The sequence below is a fragment of the Eurosta solidaginis genome, chromosome 5 (genome assembly GCF_040869045.1).
Source record: "Eurosta solidaginis isolate ZX-2024a chromosome 5, ASM4086904v1, whole genome shotgun sequence".
Lineage (NCBI taxonomy): Eukaryota > Metazoa > Arthropoda > Insecta > Diptera > Tephritidae > Eurosta > Eurosta solidaginis.
In genome coordinates, this window is record NC_090323.1 from 258,341,350 (window position 1) to 258,358,750 (window position 17,401).

General features: G+C 37.9%; 1 protein-coding gene across 11 annotated transcripts in view; it reads right to left on the reverse strand.

Moving 5' to 3' along the window:
* Positions 1-17,401, reverse strand: part of Cad74A (cadherin-74A) — a 60,640-nt gene that overhangs the window by 5,952 nt on the left and 37,287 nt on the right. For all 11 annotated transcript variants that reach the window (XM_067790028.1, XM_067790032.1, XM_067790036.1 and 8 more), the window contains 4 exons: positions 6,742-7,106; positions 5,173-6,670; positions 4,850-5,111; positions 58-1,672 (listed from right to left, as the gene is read on the reverse strand). In XM_067790028.1, the coding sequence (XP_067646129.1) occupies positions 58-1,672; positions 4,850-5,111; positions 5,173-6,670; positions 6,742-7,106 (3,740 nt within the window). The remainder of the gene's footprint in view (positions 1-57; positions 1,673-4,849; positions 5,112-5,172; positions 6,671-6,741; positions 7,107-17,401) is intronic.

Here is a 17,401-nt window from a genome sequence, read left to right on the forward strand (position 1 = left end):
AATACATTACGCTTTTTTGTATGAAGTATTTAGAAATAAAAAAAAGTCTAAGCTAACCTCAGTCACATTGGCCTTTTGCCCAACTTTGGGCTCTAAAAAGTATGGTATGCCATCATTTGCGCTCACATCACCTATATACACAATAACTGGCACCTCAGCTGCTAGCGATTCTTGCTTGGATATTTGATTACCGTTATCTTGCGCTCTTATAACCAATTCGTATGATTGCGAACGTCCTTTACCGGTCAGCTCACGTTTTGTACGTAGCTCTCCACTGGCTGCATTAATTTTAAATAAATCTTTAGCATCACCCTCATCGACCAACTCATAACGCACTTCACCACCAGGACCATCATCGGGATCGTTCGCATAAACTTTTAATACAAAAGAATCGATTGGCGCATTCTCTGGTATAACACCGGTGTAATTACGCTGACTAAATTCGGGTGCATTATCATTGACGTCCAACACATCGATCGTTAACTGCACGGTGCTTTGTTTGGCATCTGTCGGACTGCCTGGGGAATCCTCGGCTTTCACTTTCAGGTGTATGTGCGGTGTGCGCTCACGATCGATAGTTTGATTCGCTGCTACGACAATTTCACCAGTGGTGCTATTAATTCCAAAGAGTTCGGCATATTCACCTTGCAATGTGTAAACGATCTTATGATAGCCCAGACGTTGATCGCGCGCATTAAGTGCTGCATCTTTATCGTTTGCTTTGACTTGCACCACTTTTTCTGGATGCATTTTATTTTCTAAAATGGCAGCCTTGTAGGCGGGAGCCTCAAATATTGGACTGTTGTCATTCACATTCTCAACAGTTATATTAACTCTGGTGATCGTTGAGCGCTGGCCATCCACAGAAGTGGCTTTGACTTGAAAATCAAACTCGGTTTTTTCTTCCTCCAAAGCTTCATAGTCCAAACGTTTCTTCAATATAATTTCACCTGTGCGCTCATTTATTTGGAAGTACTCCATCTCAGCCGGCTCGACTAGTTGAAAATTGGTTATTACCGTCTGCGTCACTGGATCTTCAGCTTGTAATATGAAAAGCGCACTATCGATAGGCATTTCTTCTTTGAGCACAATATTCACTGCCGGTTTTGAACTCGTCCAACCTTTATTTTTAAACACCGGGTTTGTATCTTTGAATGATTGCACATAAATTGTTATTTCAGTGGTATCGATTTGCTCTTCAGGATCAACTTCAGCATTAAGATCACGCACTTGCACTGTGAATGTGATAACAGCGGCAACATCGTGCCGCAAGCTGCTGTTTACAAATATTTCACCGCTTCCACTATCGATGCGGAATGCCTCTTCCGGTTTGTAGCTGCTGCGATTTGCTATGCTTACACCCGCTTTTGTTGTTGCCTTTACCGTACCGGTGATGCTATATTCTAGTTTGGAGTAGAGATCCTTATCGATTGCGCGCACTTTGAGTATGCTTTCACCTACATCGGTGCGTTCCGAGACATAGCCAGCATAACTGGCGTACTCGAACTTCGGCTTCTCGTCATTTATGTCTTTGATATTCACATAGACTGTAGTGGTGGCTGTCTCGGCTATGGGCATGCCAGCATCCACGGCGTTTACAGTGATCTCAAAGCTATCCATGTTGGCGTCCCGATCGATGTGCGCGTGTGGAGAAACTGTTATGAGACCGGTGCTGGGAAAACAAGTTGCATTAGGAGTTCAATTATTACAACAAAATAGTTAAACAAACAATCTTCATGGGAATTTAATCATTTTTGTGAGTTCTAAGTGATACTAACAGTTGCGAGAAAGATGTGGACAAAAATTGTCCTCATCATTACCTAACTAAAATCAGCTTTAGGACTCGAAAAGTGTAAAGTAGCGTTATAATAATACGATCGCAACTGTGACCTCACCTGTGCCTAAAACCACACTGCACCTCATAACCACCGACAGCCAAACGCAATACACTGAGGTATCCAACAGGCGTTGTATTTCTCTGCCACTTCATAATGAGATACCTGTTGGCTATAATAAGGCTGCCCAACTGCAGCCCAACTGCAGCTCAACCAAACTCCATCATACTCCAAAGAATAAGCCACATTTCAACTTTCAAATAGACTTCAAACTATTCAGGCACAAAACTTCATTAGGATACGTATTACATGGGTCGCAAGAGCTCAGCAGCTTTAACGGTTACCGCAGGAAACCGAACTCGGCTTAATATGGAAATTCGGAGCTGCAGTCTACTTATGGAGAGATGACACCTTGACAAACGCTTAGGAGAAACTTAATCCGGCAAGATGGCGAAGTTTGGATGGTAGGCGGTCAGTAGCGATGGTCAAACTACTTTGTCGAGTGAAAGTTGCTAGACAAAAAAGCAGTCAAACGAAGGCTGAGAGACCCTAGTGAAATGGGCGGGGCTCCTTAGGAAGATTTAAACTAAACCTTACTTTGGGGGAATCGAAAATGACTTGATTATACTATATATAACTGGACTGTATAACTGCAGTTGTTGACTTTCAAATAAGCATCCTGGTGCTGTTTATTTGATGACTAGATGTAAAAGGGTTTACACAATGTTAAGGACATAACAGATTGCAAATACAGCGCAGAATTAGAAAAAGGAACTAGGACACGAAGCATCTCTTTCAGTACCTCCTGGTCAGAAACCTGTCTCATAGAGAGTGCAGCTAGACTACTCCAGGCCGAGATTAATGTAACATTTATTCTTTCAGGCAGCGTAGTCATTAGAATCCAATTTGATAAAATCGGATACCGTGCATAGGGCATCGTTCTCGACAATATGGCGAAGGTATGGAAGTAAGTGGTGTGTTGAGAATTAATAAGAAAGTATCTGGCTGAACGAGGGCCCCAATCGGTACTTACGGAGGGGATTCACAATGAGAAAAATGGAAGAAAATATATCTGAGTGGAAGTTTGTGGAAATCCCAATGGAAGCATGCTCAAACTAATTTTAACTAGCATGGGTTACTTTAAGGATATTTGACAGCCCCCACTGAAGATTCAAAAATAGACGCAGAGTTTGAGTGCCTCGGTGTGCCCAAGTCACTTCAGTTAAAAATAACGAAAATTGGAATCAAATGTGGATGGCTGTGGGAGTGTGGAGTTCTGCTGGCCACCTGTAATCTGCCCTTATTCAGACATGTATGTTATTGTTATAGCGATAAAGATAGTATCCGAAGGTTTACGGGAGTGTTAAGGATGTTTAACCCTAGTTCGTCCGACGAGTCACCGGGATGATTTTTTCATATTCTCCCCTTAAAAAAACACATCTATAATATAAAAATAATTCGGATTTTCCTTCCTGACGCTATAACTCCAGAACACACGAACCGATTTACACGGTTTTGCATTCATTGGAAAGGCCTCGGGCTCCGTGAGGTTTATAGCAAAGAAAGAGGTTCTCGAAATATAGGCCAAAACGTGGACCCGGATACCTCTAGAATGTGTGCGTATTATTGATATCAAACGAAAGCTGTTGCTGAGAGCTTTAAATTAATTTTCATTGTGATATTCGATTTAGTCGCATCAACCTGGCAAAACTGATAAATATGTATGCGAAGCCGAAATAAAGACATGAATTAATAATACTCACATACCTATTTACATACGTCTAATTCGATTTGCATGAAATTTGGTATATAAATTTGCCTATATTAGTATTTACGATGCTTTTTTCCGGGAAGTAGACCAGAGACGGACTCGGATTAGGACTAGGACTGGGACTGAGATTGAGACTGAGACTCCGAGTGGGACTGGGACTCGGAATGGGACTGGAACAAAATACATACCACCCTCTGGGACTGGCAATAAGATATGAAGAAGAATGAGAAAGGAGACTGAGAAAGAGATAGAATGGGACGAAGATGGGGATAGATGAAGCGAAAAATACGGAGGGAGGAGTGAATACAAAGATTAGGAAAAAGTGTAGAGGGGCGAGGTCAGAGTTAGACGGAAAAAGCTTATTAAAATGTATGCATATAGACCAAATTTAGTGCAGAACAGCGTCTGCCGGGTCTGCTAGTTTTTAATAAATTTTGTTAACTCATTTTCCGTAACATCCTAACTTTATGAATTTTAAGTAGAAAAAATACAAAATAAGGTTTTATAATTTTAGTCATAGACAACTGTAACGGCTTGAACACTTTTATTCTTTTTCTGGCAGTCACCGGGGTGGGTGCGTCTGCCAAAAATAGGTGTAAAAACGTCGGCCGAACTAGGGTTAAAATCGCTTGACGATAATAGGTCTGGTACGTTCCAATAACAAACACCATTAAGGCACTACCCTAACTATCTTGGGATCTTGGGAATGATTTAATGTGACCACATTAAATCTCATAGGTCATTCCTTCCCCCACCTTCTAGTTCCACGAGGTCTCCAAAGAAACAAGTTTCGAGTCAAACGCTGAGTAAACACTTCCCTTTTGGGGTAGCGAGATCTCTCTGGCCGGAAGTGATTGGGTTATCTTATACTTATCTATGCTTGATGGTTAGTGTTCTGAATGATCATTGTCCAAAGGCAGGACGTGCACTACGTCACAACATCCTATAAGACCTTAATGCTGCAGCTGCAAGCGGGACTAGAAGTCATAGCGTTATTTCATGCTCGAATGTACTGCTCCTGCCAGTACAGGGCGAAACTATTTCGATAATGGTTTGTAGTTTACAAAATGTTGTCAAACGGTGGTCAAATTAGGCTTCTACCGACAGATCAGAATCCTCGGCGTCATAGATTTATATTCGACCAAAATATATTGCTACCGTTTTGAAAACAATATCACCCACTCGTTGATCTTCTTGATAAATTGGAGTTTTTAAATCTTAAAGTATAAAACAATTTACTTACATTTCATCGATATCGAAGTTATCATTTGCACCAACAATACGATACCGAAGTAGCTCATCGAGTCCATCTGGATCGTTAGCAGTTACTTTGGTTACATTATACCCGGGCAGCGCATTCTCCGGTATTGAAACACGATAACTAGGCGGACCAAGCACTGGTACATTTTCGATATTCTGGAAATGACCTTTAAAAATAGGACGCTGATTGCCGCTTATGCCAACGCGCACTAAAACGTGCGTTGTATTGCTAAGTGGTGGAATACCTGTACGAAAAACATATAAAAAGGGAAAAGAGATTTGACAAAATTAAAAAAAAAAAAATACCGAAATCTGTCGCTGAGACCACCAGCTCGTATTCGCCACGCTCGGTATCCATTGAACGCGCCACTTTATGTAATGTGATTTCGCCAGTTGTCTCATCAATTTGAAAAACATTACCAGATATGCTATTCTCAGAGACCATGCCATATTTTATGCGCCCACCACCCTGCGTCGGACCATCATAATCGTGCGCGCGCACAAAAAATTGCGGCTCAAAGCTAGCGGTGCCTTCGCGTATGATGCGCGTATATTCATCACTTTCGAATGCGGGATAATTGTCATTGACATCTAAAACGTCAACATAAAGTATGGCATTAGACTCGCGGCCGCCACCATCTTTAGCCACCAATGTTAAACTATAACTATTTTGCTTTTCGTAATCCAATGGTTTTTGCACATAAAAACCGCCAGTGTCAGGGTGCACGTAAAAATTGTCCGAGCCAAAGCCTTTTAATAAATAAGTGATTTTCCCATACTCGCCTGAGTCCTTATCTGTAGCATTGAACTTGCCAAATTCCTCGTGCATTGTGGCATTTTCGGGCACAACAAGACGATAGCTGCTGCGTTCAAATATTGGCGCGTTATCATTGATGTCTTCCAGATTAATTTGTACGCGCGCTTTCGACTTCTCTTCACCCTTAGCTGTAGCAACGAGATCAAACTGGAAGTGACGTAGTTCTGGTTCTGCAACATCGTAATCAAGCTTTGTAGAGTTCAAAACGCGCACAACTACAGGCGTGCGTCCATGTGCGCTTTCTGGACTAACAGCGAATATATCTTTCGAGTTCTTGATATCGCGCAAACTGAGCGCATAGCGACTATTTTCGCCCAAATCACGATCATCCACAAATACTGATAAACCAGGCAATGCCATGCCCTTTTCCAAATTTTCAGGTATGGAAAGATTAAAGTAGTCTAAATTGAATTCAGGTATATGATCATCAACATCGGTCACCACGATCGTCACGCGCGTAGTAGCATAATCTGGTTGTAGCGCACCATCTACAATTTCCGTAGCGCGCACATTGAAAACATAAACGCCACCATTTTGTAAAATCTCAGGATTCTCGCGATCCAATGGCACATCTGTGGTTTTCAATATTGCTGTACCTGCTTTGGGTTCGCCAAATGGTTCCAGCACAAAATGTCCAAAAATCTCATCGCCCAATGTCAGTGCGATATCACGTGGTATGCCGACATCACCATCAACTCCTTTTATAGTTAAAACACTCACATCAGCAGCGGTATTCTCCGCTAGCGTGGCGGAGTATGGCGCATTTGTGAACACCGGCGGCTGATCTTGCACATCGATCACGTTGATCGAAACGCTGGCAAATGAAGACAAACGATTATCCAACGCGCCATCAGAAGCAGCTACAGTCATTATGTATGAAGGGCGGCTTTCGTAATCCAATGGCTTTTTCAATGTGACGCGCGCTGTGTAATTGCCGTCGGCAATGCGTATGGCGCGCACATCGAATGTATCGCAAATATCGTTCTCCTGGAAATAAAATGCAAAATGGGTGCTAAAAAATAAGTTTGCCTATCTACTTCACTTGAACTCAAACTCACCTGTACACATTTGATGGTCAACACAGCATTGATTCCCTCATCGCGATCGATCGCAATTATACGTGGTTTGATTTCCAATTCTTCACCCACTGCCAACGATTCGCTAACGCTGCCCGTATATGGACGTCCAATAAAGATCGGATGATTATCATTGTAATCTCGCACTGGTATTTCGCGTCGCAATGAAACGGTATTTGGTTCAGTGTCATAGATACCCTCATCTGTTATACTTATGATCACTTCAATTGTATCTTGCGTTTCACGATCAAGTTCTTGTCGCAGTCGCACAACACCTGTTTCACGGTCAACTGAAAAAACTGGCCCAGATATGCTGTACTTCAAACGGCTGCCCTCTGGGTCGATGCCTAGAAAAAGGTGGAAGTTACAAAAAAGAAAAAGACAATGAGTTCGCGAACATGAGAATTAGGGCAATTTGATTATGAGATAAATATACAATTCGCATGGGCTGACGTCTACGAAACATTTTTTACAATTGTTTTGTTGTTGCATTCATATTTTTGTTGTGCGCTTAGAACGTTTAGTATGTGACTGTTGCGCAAAAATTGAAATTAGGGTGGTCCAAAAATATGTTGGAAAATATAAAGGGATAGGAAAAGCGCTACTCCAGCTTACTAGGCTTAAGAGCTTGCGGAGGTGTGCAGCATCTTCATGTCATGAGGTGGGGATAAAAGCAAGGGTCCGTCTTGAATAAAATTTCAACTTAATAAATGTTTTATGACTGCTCAATCTCCTTTCCGTGTTGTGCGCTGTGCTTTGGATCCTCCGATTAAAAAACTACTTCCAGTCTAACAACAGATTAAAGAAAGGCACCACTGCTCGGCTGATTTATGTTCTAGTGAAAAAAGTTAATATGGCTGCCATACAGAAAATGCGATAGAGATGGGAAGGCAGAACAATGGGACCTTGCGACGTATACTGTAATGACCGCAAGGAGGGAAACGCAAGTTGAAGCTGCTCTATTGCTTTTAGTGCTGAAAAATATAGATCCTGGCTGTGAATGAGCATCTTGTTTCGATAAGTTTTCCTACTCTGCCTCCACAGATAGTACGGTCGATATGGGAAAGGACAATTTCTATAAGAAACTAGAAAATAAATGCGATGACTGCCCCCGCCAAGACATCAAAATCAAGCTTGGCAACTAAATATAGACTGCACGTTAGAAATATATCTTCTGATAGAAAAACGAAGCCAAACTGGTCACGTCTTGATTAATGGCGTCTTATCAGCTGTATTCTGGATATGCGCAGTGTAGGAAGATCAAGTATCCAATGTGGAAGTCAAGATACGCACCCGCCGCTGTGCAGCGAATAAAATAAGCGCAGTGTCACAAGGAAAGCTTGCCTTTCACGAAAAAGGACGCTCTCATACCTGCTCACTGAGAGAGAACTAAGACTTTGCGATGTAGCCGATCAGTCGTAGTACCTTCCTCCACTGTGGACATCAAAGGGTTCAAGCGCTTAAGGAAAAATAACTAGAACGATAAGGAATGTTGCACCACCACCACGGTACTTACGACGGCCCCACACGCTGTGTATGGGAGCGTTATTGTAACACGAATAGTAAAGAAACACGTACTTAAAAAAATAAAACATGTAAAAGCGGGGTTGTTGTTGTTTTTTTGTGTTGTAGCAATAACGATACTCCACGAAGGCCTTGGGCAATGTTATCGATGTTGATGCTCCTTTGTCGGATGCAGATCCGGTACGTTTCGGTAACAAGCACGATTAAGGTACTAGCCCGACCATCTCGGCACCGATTTGGTATGAACACATGAAACCTTCTAGGCCATACCGCCCTCCCACCCCTAGATCCATGAGGAACTTGGGTTCGCCAGAGCCTTGGCTGTTAAAGAAACAGTATTCGCCACCGTTAGGTGAGGTTGACAATTGGGTTGGAGAAGCAATATATTGCGCTGGCAATCAATTGAAAGGGTTGCGCTACACAACACCTCGCATCAATTTGGTATTTTATTCGCCTCTTATGACAGGCATACCTACTGCGGGTATATTCTAAGCCCCCTAATTCGCTGGGATAAGAAACTGATTGAAGAACGGAACTGTTTCGGTTGTGCTGAAGACCCAAACGTTTCATGAATGGAGCTCAACAATAATGTGTTGCAAGTTTAAAAATTCATAAAATCTGAAAAATCGGTTGTATGGGATATATATTATATATATGACCGATCTTGACGATATATCCGCCTTTGAGAGGCTTTTGAAAAATTTCAAGCTTCTAGCGGTTGAAAAGGGGAAGAAATTACATATTTTGTTTTGTTGATTTTCCGACAGGGCGGATAAATGATGTATATTGGAACGATCAGAAATGACATTAAACCCCTTATAATCGATTGTATGGGATATAATACATATTATGTATATATGACCTATTTTAACAATTTTTTCACACAACAATGTATGCCTTCTAAATACCCTGTGGGATTTCAGTCTTCTAGCTGTTAAAATGCCTAATAAATGACAAAACCCTCTTCTTTGAATCGGGCTGTATGGGTGATGTATGCTATGGTGGTCCGATCCGGTCGGTTCCGATGATCACTCAAATGATCAGTATACCCACTCACCAAATTTCATTAAAATATTTCGAAAATTGAGGGACTTCGCCTGCGGCGCTTTTTTTTTTTTAATTAATTTACGTATGGTTTTTGTTATTGATATTAGAGAAAAATTGTAAGTTTACAAACGGCGATGGTTACCAGGACATGTTTCTGAATTTCACTTTTTCATCAGCTAGCTTTTCGGGAGCTGAGCGTTGAACTCGAATCTCCAACATTCATATCAGTGCAAAAGGCCTTTAGCTGCTAAGCCATATCAACACTATTAGGAATAAACTACATACAGAGTGTATGTGCCTACATGGTGATTAAAAGGAATAGAAACAAAAAAGGCAACTCTTAGAGACCAATTGTACAGCGAACAACGGGGTATTCATATGGCTTAGCAGCTAAAGGCCTTTTGCACTGATATGAATGTTGGACATTCGAGTTCAACGCTCAGCTCCCGAAAAGCTAGCTGATGAAGAAGTGTAATTCAGAAACATATCCTAGTAACCATCGCCGTCTGTAAACTTACAATTTTTCTCTAATATCAATAACAAAAACCATTGTATAAAGCAATATGAGCACAGCTCGCTAATTAAATACATATGATCTTAATTTACGTATATTTTATAAAAAATTTTAAATTTGGAATTATAAATCGCGCGATTTTTTATTCCAAATTATCGCCTGCGGCGCTTTTTATTATTTTTTTTTTAATAAATTATGTTTATTTCATCAAAAAAAAAAAATAGAAAATATGTAATTAAAAAATGCGATTTTTTAAAATAAATTACTTTTATTTCATAAAAAAAAAATAGAAAATCTGGAATAAAAAAGGCGCAATTAGAGTAAATTGAGCCGTTTTTTATTAAAACATATTTTGAAGTATGGTAGCACCATTTTTGCTCAATTCACTGCGTTTTCTTGCATTTTTGGTAACTTTAATATTAAATTGTAATCAAACTATAAGCCTCCGGCGGGTGGGGGGAGTCGTCGCCCCCAACCCCACCCACCACACCAACCCCCTCCCCCTGGCCCCATAATGTATAGTCTACCCGAGTAATTTTCCTCACAGCTAAGCAGCGAGGTATATGGTGAAACTAATTCTTCAAACTCTGACGATGGCATAGTTGTTCCGCCTGCCGGCTTAGCAAAATTTAGAAAAGACTATCAATATCTTAATATTTTGTTTTAAGCACGAGCTACCTTAGTGCTCACCATAGAGGTATTCAGTGGCTCAATTAGTTATTCGTACCATCTCCACGTCATTTACCTAACGCTAGCAACTATTCCCTCAATCGTGTGAAAAATGTTAATTTATTTCCCACAACCTTGTTCACAGTTTCGTTTGGCTAGAAACTTGTTGGTCTGCTTAATATATTTTGGTTTGTTGACGTTCTCCGCTTTTGTCTATTATATTTATTACCGGCTTTTGTTTTGACAACATTTAGCGGAATTAGCATGGAAATTGTGTTATTAATTTACCCTGCAGCAGATAACAAAATTGTGACGGTCATTTGCTTTTGTTCTTCGATAAAGTGAGAGAATAGTTAACTAATTTTATAACATAAATAAATAAGGCCATTATGATTAAATTCATATGGTTGTGTATTTGTTGGTAGCTTACTTATCAGTTATGTTAATTAAAAACGACAAAGTTTTTAGGTGACAGGCAGTGAACTTAATTTTTTCCAAATATTTATACAATATTTTATATATTTAATTATTATATTTATGCTATTAATAGAAAACCAAGAAAGAGAGAGTACTCTCAGGTTACAGCGAATAAAATATACTCAGTTTTCTTTTACCAATTTTTTTTAATATGTATTCAAGTTTATTTTAAACCAAACCATGATCCATGAAATTATTGTTCAGCATGACTTCTGGGCACATTTTTGCTTTTCCTCTAACTACTCTTGTTGCTAGATCATCTTGCAGCTCAGACCCCATGGGTTCCCTTACTGCTTCAGCTCCCCCATCTCACATTGTTGTTCGACAGCTTCTATCACTATTGACTTGACTCATATGCGCGGCCATCGAATATATTCGCTTTTAGAGTAAAAGCCGCGGCACAATGAATCATATAGATGCGTTTAACACAAGCTTATGCATTCCAGTAACATCGCCACAATCAACCAAGATGTTGCGTTTATAACTCTGAAGGAACTTCAGACTTGGCAACTGAAGTTTATTTCATCTTGCCCATTCACATACAAAATTTCGCGAATCACTGTTATAAATATTCTCCCTATGCAACAAAAAACTTGCAAACATATTTTGTGTCGTATTCATTTGTTTTATTGCAGTTTTTAATTGCGAAAAATGTTAGAAAAATTGCCAACGTGTGGTAAAAATAATTTCTCTTGCAAAGAGTGTCAGCACCCTTAGCCAAAGCAAATGTCAAATTCTTCTTCTTATCGTTTGTTTGCAACAAAATTTGAATGTTTGCTACTATTTCATATCAGATGGCGCCAATGTCGCTCAATCTACCGTTCTTCATAAAAATACGCGCAATCTACTCATAATGCATAAGTTTGAGTTAAAAGCATATACGTATATGAAAAACTGCTTATGTGACGGAGCTTTAAGCGGTTCGCCTTGTCTCTGAATCTTCTCATTTCAAATAAAAACCAGTTCTTTTGCGCTGCTTATTTAACAGGATTAGCAAATCTTATTATTGACTTATTTGAAATAATGCACGTTGGCTTAAGCAAAGTCACTGACTGTCGTGTGGTGGGGTTGCCTTGCTTCGGTTCTTACTGTAGCTTACGATGAAACAGCCTTGTTAAAGCTGCCATGTGAACACGTGAATAAGAATGGGCGAATATCACTTCCGCTTGAACATTTGAAATTATTGAAAGTATATTCATGAAAAAATGTTCCTCTCGATATCCACTGTCCCGACGGTAAAAGCAGAGAATTTAAACACAATGAGAAGGCGGTTTTGCTAGATTCCAACTTTTTTGCATGTGAACACGTCTTGCACTTCACCACACACAATCCAATTTCAATGTTAACCAGTTAACAGCAGAAAATTCTCTGTCAACAGTTTCAGCTGGTGTATAAATTCTCTGGATTTTCTCTTAATATGATTTCTTTGTGGGAATATAGGTATTTAGTAGGATTAATTAAATTTAAATTTTATTACTTGTAGCAATATATTTGCTTGTTTTATGATTTAATATGAATTTGAACTTAATTAATATAATAATAGCAATATATTTGCTTCTTTTATTCATATACCCAAAATATGCCCTTTCATGAAATGTATGTAAATTAATCATACATTTATGAATTATCCTATCCCTTTTTGTTAATAAATTAAAATGTTAGGAAAATGTATGCAAATTGAAATATGCATGCAAATAGTGTTTTGCCGACGGCATTTGCACACTTGGAATTTCTGTGCACACGAAATCCATTGCATATTTATAAAACGTTAATTTGCATAAAATGTATGCATATTAACCATGAATTATGAATTATTAATAAATTGAAAAATTGAAATAAATAAAATATTTGATAACAATTGCATAAATAAAAAAATATTTAGTTATTATTTGGACTATGGGTGGGAGGGGAGGTACCTATAAAGAAATTTCCTAAAGCATTTTATATGTGTTATTCAGTACAATGATGTAAGTACCTATGTACTTGAATATTTTCAAAGGCAGGTTTGATAAGCCAAGTCAAACTTAAATACATTTGACCTGCCTCAAATCAACCCTTAAATATGTAAATAAGACCAACAATACACAAAATACATGTGCCTGTTGATCAGATGTTGAGCATTGTATCATTGAATATATATGTATGAAAATACAAACCAAAGCAAAAAAGTACAAATGTACATACATATATACATATTCAATAATACTCCAATTAAAGGCAGACATGTATAAAAAGCTTGGTCGCTTTGATGCTGTGGCAGTGGCTTAAGTTATTAATAAAACAACTTGTCGCTTTTCGCGTTATGAAGCGACCAAATCAATTATGGCAATCCGCGTATACGGCCATGGATATGTAAATATCAATGCTCGTAGCAATTAGCCGACGAAATACAATAGGCACGAGCCAAATTATGTGTCGTCGGTGGTTAAAAGTGTTGCCGTTTATACCTTTAATAACTCACAGCTAAAAGGGGAATTCATTATAAAATTAAAATAAACGAATTTATTGCTCTTTTGAGAAATAATGTTATATTTCTTCGCAAAATTACTTTAATTTATTTCGCCGCTCCCATATATTAATTTTTATCTATGAAAATAATGTAAAATTCTTACTTTGTACTGACATGTGATAAACAAGTCAGCATATACAGTATGACGTCACAGTGCGAATTCGGGCCAGAAACGGGTAAAACACCACTCTTATGTAGAAACTGCAACACAGTTGCTTCAAATTTGGCTGCGTGACTGCGCGAACAATTTTTCGGCAGAATATGATGGGGGGTTTCAAATAGCAAATAAAAATGTCCATAAGCTGTGACAACTCGGTAATTCAGGATATGAGAAAATTATTTGCAATAATTTATATGAACAATGGATGGAAATTTTTAGATTATATTGCTAATATGTTAGTGGACATTTACTAGGCAATATCTGTGCATGTTTATTTGCATTTTTTACTACCATATTAGTATTTTCATACAGGCTTATAAATAGTTTGGTATTATTTCAAAGGAAAAGTTCGGGGTTATGAAAGTAGTTATGCTCGTCATAATGAATACCCCCAATATGCATCGAAGTTGGAATTTATAAAATCGCAAAAATTTGTCAATTTGGACAACTTAAGAAGAAGAATTTATGAATGAAAAATCAAGAGGAAGCTAGTTTTCAGAATTTTGTGATTAACATACAAAACATGAGCATACATATGTAAATAGGTATGTGTGCTTGTGCGTATGGTTGGATGGTTGAAGTGAATTTTGTTTTCTTTGTCAACATGCGAATATAAAAATATTTCTTAGCTTACATATGAACATAGATTTGTACATATGCTCGTGCGTAAGAATAATTTTTGTTGGAAGTGGTTGATTGAAACAGTTTGTCTTTTATTTGAACATGTGAATGTACAAACATTTGTTAGCTTATGCATGGATATATTGGTATCAATGAAGTGGGTGGGAAATGGGGGTGTAGGCTGATCTTTAGTTTAGGAATATTTGTGTGTACATATATACCAATCTAGGTTTGTTTATACCCACTCACCATTTAGGTGATTAAATTTTCAATTTCCCTACATATCAATATAATTTGATTACTCTTTCTGACAAAATAATGAGTTACCATACAATTGAACAAAAGAAATAATCAAATATGAATACTTTAGATGATCAAACACTGAATATATTTTTTCAACCACATTTTGGAATCATATTTGAATCAAATGTGTTTACTTTAGGAGATCAAAAATTTATAATAATTTTTAATTCAGCTTTCTGAATCTTTTTTGACTATATTTGTTGACTGAATAATGGTATTTTATACTTGTCAAAATATTTCTTTACATCGGAGCTGCTCAACTCCTATACACTTGTAGCACTTTTGTTTTTGTTTTGCCCTGAATCATAGGCACAGATTCAAATTCACACTTTGAATATAAAAAAAAACAAGTAAGGACAGGACTGTCTTCGCCTGTGCCGAAGACTTCAACCTTCCAACCATCATAATTTATTTTAAAAAAATCAGAGAGTTAAATTTGCAATATACTTGCTCTGATCAGAGAATTTTTTGGTAACAGACGAACAGAGAAAATCGTTAAGAGAATTTTCTGTTACGTCTTGCACCCTGTTAAGTTAACATGAATTTGGGGAATAGTGGTGAAGTGCAAGACGTGACACATGCAAATGGATCGTAAGCAGTGGATGCCAAAATAACGCCTTCTCATTGTGTTTAAATTCTCTGGTAAAAGGCAGTGAAAGGAAAAACATATCATTCACTGTCCCGGGTTCACTTCTTATTATATCTTTCAAGGACCCCAAAAATAAAAATGTGCAACAGCAACAAGAATAAAAACAAAAACAACTGATTCAAGCCACGTCTCTGTAAATATGTATTATTTCAGGCTTTGAAAATATGTATGAATTTCGTATACAAGATCTTCATCTAATTGGTTTAAGATTTGTTCACAAGAACCGAAATTGATTAGAGAAATGAATAATATCCATATGAAAGCACCAACGTAACAGTAAATGTACATACATGCACATATGTATATGTATGTATATTAACCTGGGTCGATTTGTACGGACGAAAGTTAACCGATATCGCGCCATCGATTTGTCGACAGGATTTGGGCTCATGAAAAAAAGTTCCACTACGCATATCAAAAAAAATATTTCCCGAACCTGCGAAATTTTTTTTTTATGTTTGTTTGGTTCTTGATTTTTAAGGTTTTTTTTATGACCTACTAAAAAATGTTCATATGTATACCCTGTCCGACCTGAAAAAAATATTTTTTTTTTTTTTTTGAAAAAAAAACTGTTATCGACAACGTTTTAGCGAACATTTTTGGGTCGGACAGGGTATACATGAAAAAATGTTTAGTAGGTCATAAAAAAAAACCTTAAAAATCAAAAAAAAAAAATTTCGCAGGCTCGAGAAATATTTTTTTGGGTATGCGTAGTGGAACTTTTTTCCTGAGCTCAAATCCTATCGAAAAATCGATGGCAAGTTATCGGTTAATAAATCCACCCAGTCTAATGTATATATAAGGCACAACAATCAAGGTGCTAAACAATATCTCATCATGACTCATATTTCACCCAAGTAGGTAGATAACAAAAGAAAAAATTTAATCATGCTGTGTTTTTTTTATAATTTATGAACTATTTGGTGCAACACAAACAAAAGAAGCATCCAACAACACATACAAATAATGGTTGGTCACAACCAAAAACTGGTACAGCGATCAAGTCGAGCTGAGTCGTGGTTGAAGCTGAAAAACCATGAACCAAACCTTAAAAATTACCAATGCAAGTACTGACAAATTATCCATGATGAGTTAGGTCTCTATGTACATACTTTAGCAAATACATACTACATGCATGAGTATACAATATAAGTATGTATATAACTCCCTTTCGTTGGAGCATTTTTCTTGTTTTGTCAGATGGGAGCCGCGCGCATGCGCTCTAAACAAACAAAACAGCAAGGAAAGCAGAAAGGTGAATAATATTTTTTTTTTGCTGTGGAGTGTGCAAATGTGTGAGTGTAGGTGTAGTTGTTGGCAAACTTTCCAGCTATGCCACAAGCGCAGCATCAGTTAGACAAAAAACTCGTGCAATAGCCAGCTTGAGTTGTACTTGAGCCCCAAAAAACAACAAAAGAAATTATCAAACAAATAAGAAAATACAACAACCAAAGAAACGGCAAGAAATGTGAAAAAGGAAATTTACCGAAAAAGATGCGGAAAAAATAGAAGTTGCTACGCGTTTCACACAATTAGCTTTTTCTTTCTTCTTGTTTTCCTTATAAAGACTTTTCCCTTACGCAACCAATTGACCGTTTTTTATTAATTTAAAAAAAAATGTTTATCTTTTGTCGTGTACGCCAATTTCGGTATGAATGACCATTTTGGTGAGAAGTGAACAAGAAGTGCAATGGTTTATCAGTTATGTTGGCTGTCAATGTTGTTGAGCCGGCTATTTCGCTTAACTAATTATGGATATGAGCTCGTGTGTGTGTATATATGTATTTATGCGTTCATCAATTCGGGCAAACCCAAATGCCCGATATTACTGCTACGGTATTTCTGGAAATTTATTTTATTTGTTGAAATATTTTTCGTGAGCCAATAGATCGGCTTAACATTAACTCGGAATAGTATTCTCAATAAGCTTAAATTTTCGTTTTACTTACCAAGTCGAAGTTGAATTCCCTTATCAACCAGCATCAATTCATCGCAACCCTGATGATTACTACATCGACATAGAAAAGAGTGAAGTAACCAGAGTTTTTTGGTAGCTTGCAGTTAGCCTAGTCTATGGTAACTCCCTGTATAGTAAGAGTCCGATAAATTTTACTCTATAAGACAGTACCAATTATACCCCATTCAAGGGTAAACGAAGCTCCGTTTTTA